We start from the raw sequence: 20,988 nt of genomic DNA on the forward strand, positions 1-20,988 counted from the left end.
AAAGTTTCTGGGCTACTTGCTTCTATCAAAAGGCAGATTTTTTACTTCGATGTTCAGTAGCTTACAGCTATATTCTCATTACTGCTGACCCAAAATCTTTTCACAGCCTCATTGTAACAACACACTTCTGTATCACTGAATGCTAATGAGCTCACTGTGCCTTAATGACTGGGCAGTGATAATCTTAATCACTAATTCATTTACACTTATTTTTTTCATCCTGGAGTCCTCTCTAGCCTTAGGAAGATTTTTTTTTGTTTTAAAATCTTTGTGTTGCACATATTTCTTTTTTTATATATATAATAGATTGAACATAAATGTCAGAAATCCATTGATTCCCCTTTAGTAATCGTTTTTCCTTTACCCTCAATTCCCACCACGCAATGTGCTAAAATAGTTGGCAGTGGCTTAGGAGGGAGAGCGGTTGTCAGCTTATCAGAAGGTCAGCGATTCGATTCTGGCCTCGGCAGTCTATAAAGTATCCTCGGGCAAGATACTGAAACCCAAATTGCTTCCAATGGCAGTAATGAGCAGGTGGCCTAGCCACCATCGTGGGAATGTGTGTGTAAATGCAGACCATTTACCATTTACTTGCTGTTAGTTAGTTCATCACATTGTGAATGACTGAGCCTTTTGATGATGCAGCTCATGATGCTATCACCTGTTACCCTTAAACCTTTTTACCTGTGGAATGTCCAAACAGGTGTTTTTGGAGCGTTCCACAACTTTCCCAGTCTTCTGTTGCTCCTGTACCAACTTGTTTGAGACATGTTGTTGCATCAATTCCAAAATAAGTACATATTTACAAAAATCAATGACAGCTTACGGTAAATGGTTTGCATTTATATAGTGCTTTTCTAGTCTTAAGCGCTTTAAACAAGTCACAAGACTAGCACGCCACTCGCTCAGCAGGAGACACACTCACACACCGATGGCACAGCTTCAAGAACAATTTGGGCTTCAGTATATACTTCAACATTCAGACTGCAGGAGCCGGGGATCAAACTCCAGCCTTTACAGCAGACGACCCACTCTTCCTCCGGAGCCACAGCAGTTCATTCATTGTTACTTATCCTTTGCTGTAATATTCCTGCCTGAGGTCCAAATCCTGCACATGTAAGAGCTACATAATAGTTTTAACAGTGCTGGCAGCAAATTCTGTTAAACAAGAACAAAGATGTATGTATCCTCATGCGAACACGGAAACACTCTTCACACCCATCTCAGTAAAGTCACCTCACCTCAACGAGGGGATGCCAGTGGGCGACAGGTTTTCGGGGATATGTGAGCATTTCACTCCAGTGGTCTCGACCGAGGCTGTCTGCATCGTTGCCAACTCGACACACGCCAATGACCTCATTATGGCCGACGCTGTAGGTGCAGGAGAGAGAGAAAAATAATGTGATCACGACCTACACTGCATCCAAAAATAATGATGCATTAGATCTTGGTGTCAAAAAAAAAAAAGAAACAAAGTCAAAGTTTACAGAATCATTACAGTGTACTTCGGAAACATTTTGTCCTTTTGATCCTGCAGCAAAGGAATTCATGCAAAAGCGGTTCAAAATATTGTATATAAAGCTATATAAAAGCCCCTAACCGGTCATAGTCCATCACTGCAATCAAAAGGCTGATCTGCTCTATATTTTCTGGAGGGACATCAAAGACAATGGCCTCATTATAGACTGGATTCAAAGTGTTCCTCTTCGTCGATGTCTTCCTCTTCTTCAGTCTGCGACCTTCACACATTAGTGAAACCTTCACGTACGGATCTATGAAAGCCAGGGAGACAGAACGGCAAGACGTTCATTTTCATTCAGGATGTGCCCCAGTGAGCCTGCAGTTAGGCAGTATCAGCGTTTAATTACCAGATGCACCAGTGATGTCCATGGCCTTGAGATTGCGAGCCTTTATCATGGTGATGGTCAATCTGCCCGCAGTGGGCAAGTAACAGAGAGAAAACATCAGGTCGCCGAGGTCCACGTTATCCTGAAAGACAGTACAAAACACATTCATTCTGCCTGAAGCTTTATCCTGATGATGCATTACTCAGTTCTGTATTGATAACAGCAACTTGACAGTCACTCTTTGAATCATAATAATGAGATTACTTCAACACTGCTGCTTTTCATTACTGCACAACAGCCGAAGGTGGAGAATAATGGCATGGCCATCTGACATTTGGTTACAGAGTTCAAACATCGTTCTATTAAGGAACACTCGCCTCTGTCACATCGCTCTAATAAAAACCTCCCACATTTCACCCGAAATGGAGACTTCTGTTCCGCTGCAGGGAGGCAGAAGCTCACTTATCACTTGCTCTTAAAATAACTCCAGTAATGACGTGAGAACGAGGAAAGCACACAAACGTGTCTGGTGAAGACGAGACTCCCACAGTAGAATCTCATGCTGATAAACTGGGATGTCGGGAAGATTGTGTTGGTATTTTCAATCAGGTGTTATCTGCGTTAACTTTCAGTGTGGCCATTTGTAAAGGGAAACTCAGTAGGTTTATTCAGTTTATGAACATAAAACCTGAGAATTAAGAGTCTGTGGTGGCAAATTGGTTTTATAGAGCTCTTCCATTAACTGTGATTGAGGTAATGAGATAAATTCTCAAATATATTGGGAGATTAAATGAGATTGAAACAAGCCTTTCATTGTTCTGAGAAGCCTGAACTACGAAGAACAAGCAGGAACCTTTTCTTGGCCAATTTGAAGCAAGTTTTTACCTGCAAAACAGTCCTTTTTGTATGCTGACCAAAATGCACCTGTAACACACACTTTACAACTAGGTCTGCCTGAGCTGTGCAGTATAGCCAGCTGTTTGTTAGCCAAAGTGCAATGTGTGCTAGGTGCTTAGCTAGCACACATTGTAGAAAGAGAAGGGACAGACATATAACTGCTTTCCAGGCATGAAGAGATCAAGATCTACTGGCTCTCTGCTAGCAGGAGAACTTGATGACTTATGGCATTTTATTTTTGCAGTCTTAGGTACAGTAAAGTGTCTCACACACTTAGACACTGTTTGGTGATTTGATCTCATTGACACACACTCTTGTCTTTTTCTTCTTTTAAAACGAAATCAGTCTTTTCCACCATTTATCAGCTTTGCTAAGCATGAATGTCCTGTCCTGTGATGTGGCATGTGTCTTTATCTCCAATCTGTGTGTGTTTGTGTGTGTGTGTGTGTGTGTGTGTGTGTGTGTGTGTGTGTGTGTGCATGTACTTGTAGTTGCTACATAGTGAATTGTTATTAACCAACAGAGTGGGGACATTTTTGGAAAGTGAGGACATTAGGTTAGAATGAGGTTTAGGCTGGGGTTAGGGTTCGGACTCCTTGTCACTGATCACTGCAGACAATTATTTCATCCCTGGGAGGTCAAGGAACCAAGATCAGTGAGGTGTTTAAAGGGAAAATATGTTTTTTATAACATGGGTGAAATTTTCATAGCTCCAATGCTTGGTTAAATTTGCTAAGATAATATTTACTTGCCACAGTAACTGCTGAGATCTTGGTTGAAACATGGCAACTCTGCTAAAAATACTCACACACTCAGTCAGTCGGTTAGTCAGTTGTAATGGATGTGTACAGTGGACAGCTTGGATTATGATTCACATTTGTTTTCTCTTTGAAGTAAGTTTGATGAGCATGTGGGGTTTGTTTACAACCTGTCTGACTGCTCAGGTTTGCTGCCCAGTTGGATCTATTTTCAGCAACATTGAGGTGTTCAGAAACAGAAACGGCCACTACCAGGCACAAACACTTAGTCTGTTCAACACAGCGCTGGGGAGTCGCTACTTACATGTAGTTAAATAACAACATTAATGTAATTGTAATTCCTAAAAGTTACTGGGGGAAAAATAATACAGCTGCTAAACAAAATGTTGGTGAATACACAATACAAAATCCAAACATATTCCTATTTGTAGAACATAACATTCATTCTGTTGCAAAGCATCTTTTTGCCATGCAGAGATGCTTTCTTTTTGCATATTTTCAGACAAGGTGGGTCAACAGAGCAATTGAGGCAATTTTGAGTACAATACCATCAAATGAAGGATGGCTAAGAAGGAGCTGTCTCTACATGCAGACAGGCTCCACTCTTTGGACAGTACACTATCAAATCCTGAGCGTTGTTGCCATCAATGCACCATCAATGAGGAAGCATGTATAGGTGAGTTACTTACGTTCTTATTTCCAAGTTTGAAACATTTGTTAGAAAAGTAATCAAACAGTAAACAAATGCCACAGTTAGTTCAGTTTAATGAGCTTTGTCCCTAAGCAACTTGAATGTGTGTGTCTTGCTGATCCACCTGTCAATCCAGGCTAAATATAGCCACAGTAGTAATGTGATGTGTGTGATTCAGCTGCACAAAGAAACCTGTTGAATTTTGTCAACATGTTTTTTCTGCTTTGCGAGAGCTGTATCATTTAATTTTCATATCAATTTTCATATAGCCATTCATGCTTTCATGCAGAGTCAACTGCTCCATTGTGTATCATTTCTGTCTATGAATCTTATTATAGCTGCCAGATGGTAGTCTTGCTGTACAAGAGCAGAACTCCATCTGAAAGGCATCTGTTAAACATGTTTCGACCGTACTGGATTTGTGTAACAGCCTCATCTAGAACTGCCTACCTGAGCATAGCTTGTTCCCATATATATTATTTATATACAAAAATAAAATCAATGACATGCTGAATTTTTTTGCCCACAGGGGCAGATTAGTCATATATAGAGAATACTACGAAACATCAGCCTCGACCACAATGTGAGTGTTGTCATCAGTCATGTTCACACTAGACTGAAAACTATGACATATATACAGTATATTTTTGTTCATGGATATTTCTGAGCTGACTTGTGCACCACACAGTTTGAATTATTTCTTCAATTTTGAGTGTGATCATGTAGTTCGAAGTTGGACTTTGAGTTTCACAATCACTGCTTCATGTAGTAAAAGTTGATTACCTCTACCAGACCTGGGAACAATCTGAAATCAGATGTGGTATTTCACAGTTTGAACCGCTGTGGAAGTAGCCCGAGGAAATGTTTCTCCCTCACTGAGTTCTTAGGTTGTAAATCACTGGCACACCTTTTTAAGTCTTAGTTATGTGGAAGCTGCACTGTATAGGTCAGTTTAAATGGTTTGCCAGCTAACCTAGTGTAGTTACTTACTGATGAAATGTGTCATGTTTATCCTGTGGTACAGCAGAAGACCACATCTGTAGAGTTATAGCTGACTGCACACCTGACATTTGGCCATAATGACAAGAAAACCTGCCATAGGCAACATTAGGAAAGACTGCATGGCAAGAGATGTACAGTGTAATAAACTTTTCATTATAATAAAGCTGGATACTCCACCTTAGGTCAAACTCACATGTCTTTGCTCAGTTGTAGGGGAGACACTCCTCATGGAGTTCGACAGAATAATATCTATGGAAGCCAAGCAAAAGTAGGCAGCCACAGATAATGGCAAGCAATTCAGCAATTTCCATAATTATACAAGTTTACCATAGCGCTTTTTTCTGGTTGCAAACATAAGCAGGGACAAAGATTAGAACAATGAGTGAGTAAGTGTATAAGTTTACGCACAGTGAGATGGATCAGGGCAAAAAAAAATGCCATTTTGGTCATGATCATTTACACACAATGATCACTGATGTCAGCCAAGTAATTATGTTTATATTCAACTAATTTGCAACAGAAAATACGTTTTTGGGGAAACATCATCCCAGTTTTTTTTATTAATATAGCAGGCAAATATTAATTACTGTCCCTGGTAAGTTGCAAAAATGTTAAACTTATCAATCAAAATATTCAAATGACAACACATTTAATGGAAGGATGTGAACTCTTAACTCTGGTGTCACAGTCCTGCAGACTGTATCACCGCCATCCTCCCAACCACCTCCTGGCTGCGACTCCAACATGGTGCGCAAATTAATTCACTCAAACAAACGATGACTCTGAACCCAATCCAGGCAGCGATAACGTTTCTCACTACTACATAATTATGGAAACAGTTTAATTGTTGTAATATAGAAACGTGATATCAGAAGTGCTGATGTTGGACAGTGTTCAGTGTGCTGTAAGGCTCACATGCAGCTATATGTTTTCTCTTGATTAGAGTTGCTGTGTTTGGAGGAATGGTAACCTTTTTGTCTGTTTTATTGAAATTTGGACATTTGATGTTTTTTTGTTATTGTGTGACTGCAGGAATGAGCTTACATTTGTGGCTTGGTGCTGGGTCTGTCTATTGTGGAGGCTACGGACTGCAGCAAAAATCTGCTCGCCAGCCAACGATTTAATGCACAAAGTCTAACAAACAGTGTGCTGAAAACCATTAACAGCTTCCTACTCAGGGCCTCTAAAAATATTTCTGCTCTCTCTCTCTGTCTGTCTCAATCTTTCTCTCTATCACACACACACACACACACACACACACACACACACAGCATATCCTCCTGCTTCACCCAGCTGCTATGTATATTTGTGCAACCTGTGAGTGCTAAAAGCAAAGGAAAGTTGCTTGGATCCCTCCAACAGTCATTGTTTGACCACAGAAAGATATGTAGTTGCTCGGCCTGTCACACAGCACAAGTCATATATACAGACATAGCTCCATTTGGCATGCACAAAGGCGGCAGCTGTGTCCCACTTTCATGATCCATACAAATTCTAACTGGGTTTTGAGTGCATCAAAGTTACCAAAATAAGTAGTATATAAATATTACATGTCAATATGTAGAGAATTTAGAGAGTTTGGAGACAGCTGCATGAAGATCCTGGAAAACAAGACAAAAAACTGTTCAATCTTGAAAAAAAGGTAAAAAAAAAAAAAAAAAGGTTTCTTTTATTCTGTGCAGCTTTTGTAAATGATGTTCACTGACACTCATCTTCAAATCAATTAAACTTTATCTATAAGGGTCTTTAAACACAACGCTGTTCACAAAGGACAACAAAAAGTAGAATGAAAAAATCATGCTCATGGCAAAATGCCCTATTTGTACTACTGTAACAAATAAAGTACATTAGTTTCTTATAAGCTCACTGCAAAAACAATAAATTATACTGCTGTGTAGTGGTATGTGTAGTGTGTAGAACTGTATGTAATGGGGGCATCAGCACCTCAGGGAGCAGTAGCATGACGCGTTTAGAGTGCTCTCCTGGTGCTTGTAGTTCTGGGGTCGCAATGTGTAACCACTCTGTTTCTCACAGGCTTCAGCCTCTAATGAGCCCTATAAGGTCTATAAGGGGGCAGAGTACATCAACTTGACAGAAAAAGGGTCAGAAGTGCAGGAGTGGGTGACTGCTTGTTCATTACAGTGCTCTCAGCACTCTGGTTGGTGAGAGCCACGCTCAAATACAATCTGTTTTACCTCTCACAAAGAAAAATCAAGCAACAGGACAGGGACGCCCACATTGCAAAATATGGCCATGTAAGTCATGATTCTGCGCCGTGTGCAGTCAGCATCGTAGGGAATGGCCGGACACAGATAAGCTCAGGAAGTACATACATATTTCAGTGTGCTTCTCTGCAATTAGAGTGGCCACAACAGTCGAGTTTGTTGGAGTAGAGTGTGAAGACAGGGACAGACAGGCAGGGACGTGCACGGACATTTGTGCTTATCTTGAAAGCTCATACTCTTATCTTTGCAGAGCAATTCATAAAGCCAGCATTCTGTCTAAATCTGACGATAAAAAATAAGTTATTCAAAAGTGATAACAGTTTACAAATATCCAAGTATCAAGACCATGTTTGTGAAGTTTGACCTCATGTGGGGATGGCTATGGCTCAGGAGCAGGTCGTTCACTAATCAGAAGGTCAGCGGTTCAATCCGGTCTGCATGTTGAAGTGTCCTTTGGAAAGACACTGAATCCTACATTGCTTCCGATGGCCATCCCATTGACATGTAAATGGATGAAAGTGGCATAAAGCGCTTTGAGTGGCTGATTATAGATTAACTTTTTAATAGGTTCGTTTACTTATTGTAAGATAGCTGATTTGAGGTCTGCATTTGCAGAAAATAGGAGACATGGGCAGCTCGTGAGGAAGGAGGAGACACTGAAAAAATGATATGAAGATATTTGTTCTGTCTGTGTCAGCTAGAGAATTGAGGAGAATATTGATTTCCAAAACTACTGACATTTTTGTGTAAGCTCTCAACTTCTGGTTGTTTTGTGGCCCAGTGCTGTCACTTCTGTCCTTTATTATGGATTGTCAATCAGTGTCACCCAGTTAGACTAGAATGGTATGTGACAGGTGGTGATGAGGGCCAGAGATTCACAGTATCTCCATTCTCACACTGTTCAATTTTTTTTTTCCAGTTTCGCACTCAGCTCATGCACACACACACACACACACACACACACATACACACAGGACAATTGTCTGTGCCATGCAGTGGAGCCCATTCGTCATAATCACTGTACAGATTCATTGACTTAATTGATAGGAACGATAGGATTATCATTAAATCATAATTGCCATTGGGATTAGCCATATGGTTTGTTTTATTGCCAGATTTAGCTTGCTAGCTCTGCTGTAGAAACAGATTGATGGGAGAAAGTGCTTTTTTTATGATTTTAAAAAGTACAATGACAATACAAACAAAAGCTTTTTTGGTGTATGTATTATCGTATTGTATTGATTCTGTCTTGTTTTTGGTTTCTTAGGTTTTATTCATGATTTTGATAGATGGTTTTGGACATTAACGTACCAGGACGTAAACAAGAACAGTACATGCAAACTGTGGACCATACATACCATAACTTATCAGAGACTTGCAGTGTGACACCTGACCCGCAGGCATTAAATTCCATTTGTTGCCTGAGAGATTCAGGAGCGCATGAAACACTGGACTAACCTCTCTCTTCCCACCTGTACCTCGAGTGTGCGTGAAGACCATGGACCATGAAGCATTTAAAGCCCACATGATCCTGCTGGGATGCGGAGTGCATTTTATGGAGCGGTTGTCAGTCAAGCTGTCATGCAAATTAAAATGCCTCAGACATAACCTTGTTGAATACTTGATTCTGATTGCACCAAAAGACCCACATCAAGATACAAGAAGGTTTAGGTCTCAGTAGTGGGAGTCTTACACTTGATTTCTTTCTCTCGCTGCTTCTCTCCCTTGCTTTCGCCCTCTCACACTCGTACCCACACACACACACACACACACACAAGGAAGGGGCTTTAGATCCTGTTGACCTTAGGCAGTCTCACCCTGGATTCAATTTATATACGTTTAAAAAAGTGGGTGGTCTCAGTGTAGGGTACTGAAATTAGCAGCAAGAGTGGTGGATGCAGTAAATATTATGTATCAGTAAAGTGAGACCTTTTCACCTTACCTACCAACTTATTCTTCTCTGTTTATTCAACGCTGACAGCTCAGCTCATTTCAAAAAGCAGTCAGCTTTATTTCACACTTTGTACTGTCACTGAGCGACAGACGGTGCTGAAATTAAGGACTCGAATGGTGAACAGATACGAAGTAAAGCTGCAGCAGATCTGTCACACTGAACAGAATGCCTTTTGTCTTTTGTGGTAACAATACAAAGTTCAATATATAACATAGCATATCTGAACATGACATGAGCCTGAGCGTAAGTGCTGACTCACCGAGGAGACGTACTGGATTTCCCGGCAGAGTTTTGTCTCCCTGGGGAAATCTGCCAGATCCAGGAAGTTGTCCACAACCACTTGGCCAATAATGTCGTGGCGTGAAAACCGGTCGAAGTCATAGACACTGAAGTGCAGCTTCCGCGTAGGAAGCTCAGAGTACGCCACGGGAAACAGGAAGACCTCATCAAACACAGGGTTCAGCGTCTTGCGGTGCACCTTGGTCTGGTGCTTGGTCATACGGTCGGGGAGCAAGTAGATCTTAACGTAAGGGTCAGAGGTACCAGAGAAGTCCTTGGCTGGGAGGTCCTCTGCTCTGTGGATCTTAACTATTAATTGTTCCAGGTCGCAGTCAAATTTGAGGATAAGGTGGAGGCGCCCACAGCCCCCGCCCCTGCGACTGCCTTCGTCGCCCTCAAGGGAGCGCTGTTTGTAGAGCTCAGGTTTGAGGCGACCGAGGCCCAGCCCCATTCCAGTGAGGGAGTCCTGCCTTTGGAACTGGGCTACGTTGAAGTCTGGGTTAGACAGGTTCATATGTCTGCGAATGGACCCTTGTCTGTGGGCAGAGACATCAAGAACAAACATCACACAACATGAGCAGGTTGAATCAGAAAAGGCAGGGAGGCTTTCACATCCATGTATCCCAGTGCCACAGTGGTGTGTAGCCAGGAGGGAGGTACGGATGTGGAGTGTAACCATACCTTAAGCAGAATTTCATTACCATAACCACAACATTTCCCTAACTTTAAACATACTGTTTGTGCCATGCAGAGATACTAGTAGAAAGTTCTGTTCATCTAATATTGATGTTTCTGTCTGGCCATGTCGAACAGCACTGATCAATTCCAACACCAGCGCCTGTAACAGCTGGATGGAAGCACAACTGTTTTAGCTGGTTTAACTGCAGGAGTCTGTGTTTTCTCTGAGACGCCAAACAGAGTAAAAATGCTCATTTTCTGTTTAAAATCATAGCAGCATTAAATCAGTTGAAGCCAGTGTCAACTATAGATGACTCAGGAAATTAATCCACATAGAAATGTATATTTTTGAGTGGGCAACAAAAACATAAGGGTGAAGGTACACTTGCCTATTTTAAATAAGAAATAGTATATTAAACATACAAATAATGAGATTAAAAGCTTTCTGTGTTTTCCTGCTTTGTTTGCTTTTTGAAGGAAATGGTAGGGTTTGTTGCTTCTTGAAGGAAATGTTAGAAGAGGCTGTTAAATCTAATCTGTGGTTTAGGCCTCCACCTTCAGCACCCTCTAAATTTTCCACCCCCTACCCGAACAAGGGTCTGTATCCAATCCCTACTTTCATCTTTTGACTCTACCTCTTTATTTTCTACCCCCTACCCGAACAAGGGTTTGTATTCCCATCCCGCTTTTTTGGTGCAGTTGGTGAGAGGCAGGTGTAGATGATGGTAGTGTGGCAATCGGCAGTTACATGTGGCATCTAGGCCTGTGGTAGCATTGTAGCAGCTAACAATAGCTAAAGCGGTGGGAGTATGATAGTATCTTAGCAGTTAGTATTGGTAGCTAGCAATTAACATTAACAGTATAGGTGAATCTAGCTTTATTGTCTTCTTCTGTTCCTCTTAGCAGGTAGCGGTTAGCACGTAACATTAGCTAAATGGTAGCATCGGAACTGTATTGTCTTCTTCTGTTCTTCCTAGCGGTTAGCAGTAGCATTAGCAATAGTTAAATGGTAGCATCGGTACTGGCCACTACCTGGAGCATCTCTGGGTCAGTTGAACGTGGCGGTGCTGTTTGGATTGTGTAGGAGCAGTGTGAACTGGCACTAGGGGGGGTGACTCTGGGACGCCGGAGTTCACCGCCTAACCTCCTGGAGGTGTAGTGGGACTAAGTAGGCGAAACACTGTTGAAGGGAGGTTTCCACCTGATGACCCCCAGAGACGTGTTAGGAATCACTGCTCTTTGGCAGGTATAGAGGCAGATTAGAGCTCCAAGGTTCTTCACTGAGAATGAATCCTCTTTTTGAACACAAGTATCTTGTGTTTCAGTGTCAGACCGTGAATAACCTTAAAGCCACGAGCCTTCTTTGTGAATACTGTGGATAAATTACTATAAATGACAAGAAATAGTTGCATAAATAATAGATCATTTCTACTTTCTCAAGGACAAAGCTAATAGTTCTGGCACAGAAATCAACAAAAATCTTACACTGACCCCATTTCAGACATTGAGTGACCAGAGGGTGGCGGCTCAGTGGTCTGTCTCTGCATACGAGGGTTAGTGTGAACCCCATTTTCCCGGCTTTTACTCTGGGCGTCCAGCGGGATGTCTGGAGATGTATGACTGATCTTCATAGCTGCCTCTGGTGTGGCCAAGACCACAGGTGGTGGTGACGCAGGAGTCTCCACTGACACCACGGACGCCACAGGGGTGGGCTCTCTGGCGATGGAGCAGTGTGAGGACTCACGGCGGTTGTGCGCCGGGGGGTCCACTGCTGTGTAAACTGGCTGCCTGGGTGCGGCCTGCGAAGGCAGAGGGCTCATGGTGGGGTTGAGGGGCCCGTGGGCCTCCTTGGTGGTGGGGGAAAGCCCGCGCTCCCTCCATGGTATCCAGCAGAGCTTCCAGGACACAAAGAGGGAGACCCCAAACAGGGCCAAGCCACAGGCAGTCACGACCAGTGACAACAGACTCACTGATATATCTGAGGAGGAGACAAGAGAGACAGGGAATAAGCACGTTGCTGCAAAGCTACATCTTTACTCCTTTACCTTCACCATCATAACTGTTAATTAATTAATTAGTGCAAAAACACTTATTTTATCATAGTGTTATTACAATAGCCCTCATTGGTATGTGAAAGATTGGGCTGGTTTTTCATTCACCTGTGCTGTCACATTAGAAGAATGTCTCAGGACAAATCATGCTTCTTTGCATTATAACAAAAAACTTGATTCATTATAGCAGTGCAGCTAGCTTTGCATAGGATTTTCTCCCCTCCTTTTCTACATTGCAACAAAGAATCCTCGACAAGATTAATTAGGATTAACTGCATTTATTTAATTAGCATCTGGAGCCTTATAACTGCCTCCCGAGTGGGTTGTTCCCCATGCTGTCATTTTCAGCCCCTTGCTGATAGCAGAAGAATAGCGCGTTGAAATAAAAGCAGCGGTAAATACTTGCTCGTACACTCTGATTGAAATACAGGAATGCTGTCGAGTGGTTGAGCTGTGTTTTTATTCACAGCAGTTTAAGATGTTTACAACGCACAATCAACACAAAACAGAGACACTGATGTTGAAGAATTTGTGTTAAAGTCGACAGATTTAAAAGAGATTGATGGAAAAATTCAGAGAAAACTACTTTCCTACCTTCCAGACTCATAAGAGCTGATTTTAGCTCCACAGACTTGCTTTTTTTCTGCTAGAGCAGTCATTATGTAAATTGCAGATGTCTGAGTAACACTTAGAAGACCCAACCAGACCCACCAAGAGCTCTGCAATGTAGTTGCAAAAATGCTTAACTAACTATCATGCACAACATACATGTTGTGCTATGTTAATGCACTTGTGGGCAAGAGCAGAAGCAAAGGCTGTGGGAGTAGAAACATTTCACCGGAGTATCACAGCAGGCTTTAGTCTGTCAAGTAAGAGTTTATGGTTTCAAAGCATGACACTGAATATTCCCGCGGTGCATTTGTTTGCACCAGCACAGGGTGTGAGAGTCACCGTGGAAAGAGAGGTGAGGTGTGACCTGGCAGAGTCATCGAGGCCTATCTGAATCATCTCTGTTCACGAGAAGTGGGTGACTTTCCCTGAAAGAGTGATCTCTTTTTTCTTTTTGGAAGAGAAATCAGAGAATTTGCTGCAACACAACAGTCTATGAGTGTATGCAATCCTTTTTTTTACCTGTCAATGAATTTATATCATCATGGTAAACAGATGAAGCACCTGATTGTTAACATTCGACCCTTGTGTTTTGTTTAAAACAGACCCCACTGTTGTATGTGTGAAAGTAATAATAACAAAACACTTTTTCTTCCCTCAAACACTTTTTTCCTATCTTGACTTCATTTAAACTCAATATGTGGGAAGGTATTGAAGTGAAGCCCTTCTCTTTGCCACAAACAGGGCTTGCACGTTTGATCAACACAATGTTGCTTGTGTTAGGCCCCAGGAAGGTGGAAGGTTGTCGCACTGTGTGAAAAGTACTGTCACCATCAACCACAGATATACAGTCAAACGTATATGAAACTCTGTGTTAGACCATGAAATAACCTTAAAGCCACGAGCCTTGTTTATGCATACTGTGGATACTATAAATGACAAGAAATAGTTGCATAAATAATAAATAATTTCCACTAAATAAGCATAAAGATGTTGTTAAATGCGTGTTGCAGTGAATGATTTATGTTTGTTATTCTTCCTTCGAAGGTTAAGATTCAGAAGCAGTCCAGAACAGTGTTTTCATGAACTATTCATATCAGCTGAAAGACTTCAACAGCAGCATTCAGGTCGGCTTATAGGTCACGTTACAATAAGGATAGAGATTAGGTTCCCACTATATGTAATCATCAAAGGCAGACACGTTCTATACGCTGTGCCTCCCCACATGCTCCTACGCATGTTTGACTTTTTATGAGGCAAATAAAAAGATGAAGTGATCATTGCTGCAATCACTTCACAACACGATAAGAGCAGAACTCAGTGTTCACAACATGACTGAGTGTTATCTCTCTCCAACAAAGTCTGCACACGAGCGTTATGGTGTCCACTGCATCTTAATTAAATCTCATCTTAAGCAGTACCTTTCACATACATCCACTGGAGGGTAAAATACAACAGATGGTTGCTTTGCAATTAACAGATAATGATAGAGCGGTAAAATAATGATTAGCCTTACAAATATTGTTCTGAACCTGAAACGTTTGGCCATCTAGAGCAAAGGGTACATTTATTGCCATGAACTGCAATTTCCATGCCTGACATGACACGTGTCCTCTTTAATTGTCCCTCACCTAGTTTTGCCCTGTAATTGTCCTAATGGATAGATCCAGATTTGTTTCAAGTCTTCTTTAACACAGGACTCACATGTCCATTGAGAGAGGACTGTAATCGTCCCTCCTCCCCAAACTCTCCGTGAAGTCAATCCTTACGCTTTGCTACTGTGGAAAATGAGGAGAATCTGCAATCCACAAATCCAAAAAGGCATGTTTAAGTTCAGCCAAAGCTAACATGAGACTTCAGCAGTCTGAGTTGGACACATTTAGTGGGTAACTTCCACAGTTATGGATCTCTGAGTATAAATTCCCTAATGCTTCTTTCGATAGTGTTTCCTTGCTGAGCTGTGTGTGTGTGCTAACACAAAGAAGGAATTTTGTTCTAAATAAAGATCAACTTTGGACAGTAGCCACTTCATTTGGCTAAGTCAAATTAGTTTTGTCTGAAATATGTAATGCAGTTTTGTATAGAGACAGCAGAGGTGCAGTCACATGACAACTTGAAAGGACAGGAGGAGCGATCACGGGGACCTGTAACTCTGTCCATGTGCATGTGTGAGTGCCATCTTGAAAAATTACTTGTGTTGCATCTTTGATCCAAATTTTCTCTACTTAACTAGGATGCTAAACAATGCTGACATAACGAAATGAAAAATAGTCTCTTCTTAGATTATTTAAAATTGTTTAATTATGATGTTAATATTCATGTGCAGGAATTAACTGTTGCCCAGCAACAACTGTTGCGGGAGAAGTTGGTCTGAAGCCCAGAGGACAGAGACTGTAGGTGGGGGTACATCCTATCTTTAATTTGTGGAGAAACCTGTCCAGTGATGTTTGTGCATTTTTCAACCCTCTCTTTTAATATGGCACATGTTAGTTATTGATTCAGTATATCTGGAGATGTTTTGTGCAGACTCTGGTTATCACGGTGTGCACAGAACTACGCTGGTGAACTTGCATCCCTGCATACCTGCTCTAATGTTTGCTTTCATTTACTGTGTGGAAATATCTTAAACATTTGAGGTAAATCTGAAACGTTCAGGCTGCTGCACAGTGAGCTTTTTTAATAGCATCAGTCTGCTGTATCATCCTAACCACGTCTATTATTGGCTGAGCCTCGTTCAGTGCGAGGGCAGTGATGCAGACTTGTGCCCAGTTTATGTGCTGACTGTGCAACGTGCTATTAGTTGCCTCCAGTAATAAATCAAAGGCATGTTATGTCCATCCATGTATGCACAGTCGATGAAGATTTGTGTGGATTTCCAAAAGAAAATAACTTATAAGAAAATAACTCATAAGAAAAGTAATTAGTGTAAATTAAGTATAATTACTTTAATCACAGTAATGAGTAAAATCATCCCATTTACGCAAGGAGACACTAATGATTGCTCTTCCTGTGTCTCTTTATTAGCCAAAAAACTCATTCAAAAGAAATGTGCGCTGATATGATTTCAATAAAGATAATGATCATAAAAAACATAATGAGCATCATATCTAGGAGATGTTCCCCTCAGGATTACTAGAATAGAGCATGTGCATGCAATGTGAGCTGACAAGCTGGTCGTGTGTCTTCTCTCTGACTAGCTGACTTTATGAAGAGCTTGAACAATTAAGAAAAAACCATCAGAAGGCTGAAAAGATAGTAGTGGCCAATATTTTGTGTTTGGACTGTAATTATTGCTGGCAGAATAACACACATACATAAATTACTTTGTAACACAGCGATATGGTACCACAGGTAGTATCTAAAAAGAGCTCTGGCTGTGCCCACAGTAAGTTTGATTTAAATTTTAAAACTGCACGTTAATCCCCTCCTGTGTCACAGCTGACAGGAGCTTGGTCATTAATATAAAGATAATATTTCCATTGTGCGTTGTGGAGCTGTTACCTTATTACTTAAACATAAACGAGGCAATGTGTCTCACCACATGTAAAGACTGCTTTCAATCACAACAAATCTCAAAACACTCTGACAACACAAGTAATGCATTTTGCATTACCTATCCCCCAACAGCACTGCCTAATAGAGGACCAGCTCTGTGTGTGTGTGTGTGTGTGTGTGTGTGTGTGTGGGCGCTGTCATAAGACCTCGCACAGGAACTCAGACAAACTGTCCTCTCTGTGCTCTGAGATGCTGTGAGTACCAGAGTACGTGTGATTTGGGAGAGTAATGTGGAAAAATTCAGGGACTTGCCATCTGAGGACACTGAGCCCACAGTCAGCTTGGCAGGGCGCCCGAGCGCTGCCTGTCAGGGCAGAATCTATAGACATCTGGAAGGATTCAGAGACTGCATCACAACAAAGAGGGTGGACCAGTTTTAGAACGCATGACCTTCAGAGGTGCAATCGTGTAGGAGGCAAGCAAGTGCTGAAAAAGCAATATCTGGAACTTCCACCTCCTGAGATGTTGTTATTTGCCTTAATCATACCTCTCTGTGAGTAAAGGCTTCATACAAGTGTTGAAATTGCTTAATTTTCTCCTTGTAGTTCAGTTAGCATCAACACAGAATACACAACAGGGTATCTTACACATGTGAGTGGTTCTGATTGGTTGTCCTCAGGGCCCTGACTACTGTTGGTTTCTATCCCCACAGACCCTGACCTGCTGGTCCATGGTCCATAATTAATTAGATGGCGACAATTAAAATTGGCAGCGCTGTGGCTCCTGCTTTGGGAAACACTATTAAATGTTGTACACATGCCGGGCCCCGGAAGAATAGTTTCACATTTTGGGAAATGTGCTTATTTGCTCTCTTGCCAGGTATTGGATGGAATCGTGGCCTGTCACGTGGCTACGGGGTGCAGCCAGTCAGCTTAGCTGGAGATGGCGAAACAGCTAGCTTGGCTTGGTCCAAACGTAACACAATCTGCCTACCAGCACATCTTGAGCTCATTAATTAACACGTACAATCTAATTTGTTTAAACTGAAGTGTAAAAATGACATAAAACCACAACTTGTTTTTACACCAGAGCCAGTCTACTTGTTTCCTCCTGTTTCCAGTCTTTGTGCTAAGCTAAGATAAGCTAAGCTAACCGGCTGCTGGCTCCAGCTACATATTAACAGACAGATATGAGACTCGTACTGATCTTCTCATATAGCACTCATCACATTTCCCAAAATGTCCAACTATCCCTTTAAAATTTATACAGTTACATGAATTTTGATCTTTCTTCTACAAGACAAATACATCATGTTTTACCTCTGTGAGTGTCTCAAGTTGTTTAAGTCAACATTATGCTTCATTCCCAGAATGTTAGCAGCACCGTTAAGGAATATGTTGAATCCCAGCCAGCCTGTCCTGAGCTGTGGGTCCGATGGTGCTGGACGTTTGATCTTTAATCTACTTTCATCCACTTCCTTTGTCATTCTATTATGGGTGCTGCCATCATGCTGGGTGACACGTGCCAGCTGGAACTGAAATTAAACCTCACAGGCAAGCCACCCTCATAGCTAACGCCACTACCCACTATAGCAACTCCATTTTTGAAACTGTCAAATGGAGAAGAGGAGACAGGTTCGGCCCACATGATGAATGAGGGAGAGAACTGGGAGGTTAGGGAATAGAGGAAATCAGGAGGGAGAGGTTAAAAGAAAGGAGTGCAGAGAGGGACAGCAGGAGGAGAGGAACGGGAATTCACAAAGGGCTTTCATCTAGCGAATAATGATTTATCATAATGCAAACTAATGGAAGCAGAATGAATAGAGTAGGTATGTGGAGGATTGTAGTTACTGTGCATTCTGGCTCCCTCACATTATCTCCCTCGCTTTTTCTCTGCCTTCTGCACACACACACACACACACACACACACACACACACACACACACACACACACACATGCACGCACGCACACACATCCTCACATGTGCACGCACGCACACACACAGACACACACTCATGCACGCACGCACACACCTCCACACACGTGCACGCAGGCACACACACACAGATGCCACTCCAGTGAAGATGGGTAGCAGAGGGGCTGGTGACGATGAAACGTGATTCTGTGGTCACATTAATTCTTCACGCGTGACTGAATGTTGGCTTTGCTTTTCAAAAAAAAGAAAAAAGAAAGAAAGAAACACGCCCTCTTCTGCAACACGGTTACACCTAAAGTTATATGCATCCATTCAGTAAACGTTTCACGCTGCCTACATGCTTCAGGTAAGACGGAGAATTCAATGTGAGCTAAACTTTCAGAGAAGTCGGATACAAGAGTGCCAGGATAGGACCTACACCGGCGAGTGCAGGTACAAGCGCACGCTCAAGCAGACCAGAGAATATAGCCCATGCACCCAGATTCATGTGATGTGTCTCTCTGGGACTGCCGGCATCTGTGCACATGTGTGAACAATGACCCCGACTAATACCAAATACTGTGAACCTTGCAGAATATTAGCCTCCAAACAATGTCGATTGGAAGTAAGAATGAAAAATCTTCTCCCATTAGGCTCTCAGTGAAAATGAGGGGTTGGTCACGGTGCATTTTCCGTGCAAGAAGAAGATTACACAATTAAACTGGATAATTAGTGAGCTAATTAATGCGAGGAAGAATGGTGCCGATCGGATTCCCAAACAGGGGATGTTGCTTGTCAAAGCATTCTAATCTATTCTAATGGCTCGGACCACCTATTGAGTTTCAGGCGCACGATGTGCAAGGAAAGAAGTCACATGTTCACTCCAGCTCAATTAAATGCAGCCGTGGAATCAAGCGTGCAACTGATGCCTCACCTGAATCCGTGTAGCGTGGCCTGGCAAGGTCTCGAAAATAGTAGATAAAATCCAGGCAGTGTTTGTTCTGCACTTCCCCCTTCGAGCACAGATCTGACAGGAGTTCAAGTGCCTTTTGACAAATCTCGTCATCTCTGTCTCCAGGCATTTCCCACCAGCATCCTTATAAATGGAGGGTCTCTTAGGCACCACCACCACCACACCGCTCCGCACGCCTGACAGTCACCTATTCCACGCTGCTCAGCACGGCTCCTGGAGTCAACCACAGCGGCACGCCTACCCACACGATGGGATCGACGGAGGCGCCCTGTGTTAGAGAGAGGGAAAGAGCACGAGTCCAAGTGGTCCAGAAAGCGAGCCGTCCCCACATGTGGAGCTCAAAGACTTTTTATGTAACATTCAGTCACACGGTCCCCCTCACACGGCCGAGCAGGTCGAGAGCCACCGGTTGAATCCGCGCGTCGCCACTGCGGCGCCGCGCGCTGTCCAAGGTGCTGAAGTGCGCGCGCGCCTCAGAGCCGGACTCTCGCCCCAGTGAGTCTTTGCAGCCTGCAGGTCTGCTGTCATCTGGTGTCTGTCCGCCTGCGAGCCGCGACAAGCTCTGCAGAAGTCCAACAGCGCTGTAGCACAGGGAGAAAGAGCTGGAGTTACTACCTGTAACAGACGCCCATCACTTCTCCGCTACTACGAACCTGGGGCGGTTTTACGTGCCTGCACGTGGCCAATCAGAGGATGACATGTTTCGTTTCGCTTTTTGTAAAACATTTTTTCTTTCTTTTTTCTTTTTGTTGAGACAACAAGCGAAATGTCACTAGAATCAGTCACATAACGTTCCATATGTAAGTTTGTTGAGTTTGCTGGACCGACAGCCATCCACCAGCTGGGAGGATTTTTTTGTTATCATTATTTCTAGTCGTTTCTGAAGGGCTCAAGGCATAATTATAATCAACAGCGCTGTAGACTTCTCATGGGACAATCAACGTCAATATTTCAAAGAGTGTGCATTGCTGCGCTGTCAGTCCTGTTGTGCATTTACTCAAGCGATCAGTAAGTAGTCTCAGTAGTAAGTAGGCACCCAGTCAGTTTTACCTGCAGTTCAGTGACTGAGAAGTCCAATTATAATGGATAGACTTTGTGTGGTTTCAGGGTGCACACCATTCCACTTGAGTGGAAACAGTAATAGCCTGAGTGTGTCAAACACACCATTATTGAAACTAGGCAGTTTGTGCCATGCATACATATGCTGCAGGCAAATCTAAACAATGTCCACTGATAAATTATCTCTTGCGTGATATAAAATGGTCCTTTGCAGTAATGGGAATGTAAAGAAATCATCATGAGGTTACTGGCAGAAAAAAGAAAGTTCAAAGAGGTTGCCGATTGAAGGAAAAGAAACAGGATTTCCTCATGTAAGTGATTTTTATTGGTATAACAGAGCTCCAGAATCTGTCACATTTACTTGTAATTTCAAAAAGACAAACAGAAAAAGAGATACAGAGAAAAGGGGATGAGAGGATGAAAGCGTGATGGATAGACTGGGCAGTGTTGTTGATTTTCATGCTTGTTCCACCAAGAACAAAGAGCCCAGCAGTGATCTCCCATCAAATATAAACACAACTTCTAATGAACTGCACCCTGCATACATTCATCTTG

At 42.4% G+C, this 20,988-nt stretch overlaps 1 protein-coding gene across 1 annotated transcript; it reads right to left on the reverse strand.

The window, feature by feature from the left end:
- Positions 1-1,232: 1,232 nt before the first annotated feature.
- Positions 1,233-19,483, reverse strand: syt9a (synaptotagmin IXa). The gene is made up of 7 exons (XM_041938750.1): positions 19,336-19,483; positions 12,089-12,309; positions 11,835-12,010; positions 9,634-10,189; positions 1,869-1,989; positions 1,601-1,772; positions 1,233-1,371 (listed from the first exon to the last, which is right to left on the reverse strand). The coding sequence occupies exons 1-7, from the start codon at positions 19,481-19,483 to the stop codon at positions 1,233-1,235; spliced, it is 1,533 nt and encodes a 510-aa protein (XP_041794684.1).
- Between the last annotated feature and the right edge of the window lie 1,505 nt (positions 19,484-20,988).

The sequence above is a fragment of the Chelmon rostratus genome, chromosome 1 (assembly GCF_017976325.1).
Source record: "Chelmon rostratus isolate fCheRos1 chromosome 1, fCheRos1.pri, whole genome shotgun sequence".
In the NCBI taxonomy this organism is placed as follows: domain Eukaryota; kingdom Metazoa; phylum Chordata; class Actinopteri; order Chaetodontiformes; family Chaetodontidae; genus Chelmon; species Chelmon rostratus.